Genomic DNA, 581 nt, shown 5'->3' with positions numbered 1-581 from the left:
CGGCCCGGCTCCTCGCGCCTCCAGACCCGCATCGCACCCCCCGCTGCCCCTGCCCGGCTCCGACGGACTTCTCCCCCCTGCCCTGCCGGCTCTCCTCTCTCTCCCCTCGGGCGGCTCGCCTCGCTCTCTGGCTCTCTGGCTCTCTCACGTCCCCCAGGCGAGGCACACGGGGGCTGCGGCGGGCGGGCTGCCTCCCAAGACGGCGGCGGCTCCGAGGGCGCTCCCTGCCCGTCTGGCGCGGCGGCGGCGAGGAGGCGACAGGCGCGTCGGCGGGCTGCCCATCAATCAGTCCGGTCCGAGGAGCGGGGGCCGGGAGCTGCCCCCTTGGCCCTCCTGCGCCAACCTCGGGGGGGTCCTCCCCCAAACAGAAAACCTCCCTCCCTCCTAGGAGGCGACAGGCGCGTCGGCGGGCTGCCCATCAATCAGTCCGGTCCGAGGAGCGGGGGCCGGGAGCTGCCCCCTTGGCCCTCCTGCGCCAACCTCGGGGGGCTCCCCCCCCAAACAGAAAACCTCCCTCCCTCCTCCCCCCACCCCCCGGCTCAGCTTCACCCTCGGCTGGCGGGCAGAGCCGGCGCTTCCCT

General features: G+C 75.2%; 1 protein-coding gene across 1 annotated transcript in view; it reads right to left on the bottom strand.

Moving 5' to 3' along the window:
• Nucleotides 1-282, bottom strand: part of SLC18A3 (solute carrier family 18 (vesicular acetylcholine transporter), member 3) — a 2,553-nt gene extending 2,271 nt beyond the window's left edge. Inside the window, exon 1 of the mRNA XM_015417568.1 lies at nt 149-282. Coding sequence (XP_015273054.1) covers nt 149-282 — 134 coding nt within the window. The remainder of the gene's footprint in view (nt 1-148) is intronic.
• Nucleotides 283-581: the final 299 nt, after the last annotated feature.

The sequence above is a fragment of the Gekko japonicus genome, unplaced genomic scaffold, assembly GCF_001447785.1.
Source record: "Gekko japonicus isolate JY-2015 unplaced genomic scaffold, Gekko_japonicus_V1.1 scaffold6498, whole genome shotgun sequence".
NCBI classification, from domain to species: domain Eukaryota; kingdom Metazoa; phylum Chordata; class Lepidosauria; order Squamata; family Gekkonidae; genus Gekko; species Gekko japonicus.
The sequence above is the reverse complement of the archived record's forward strand: the minus strand, read 5'-3'. Positions and strand labels throughout refer to the sequence as shown.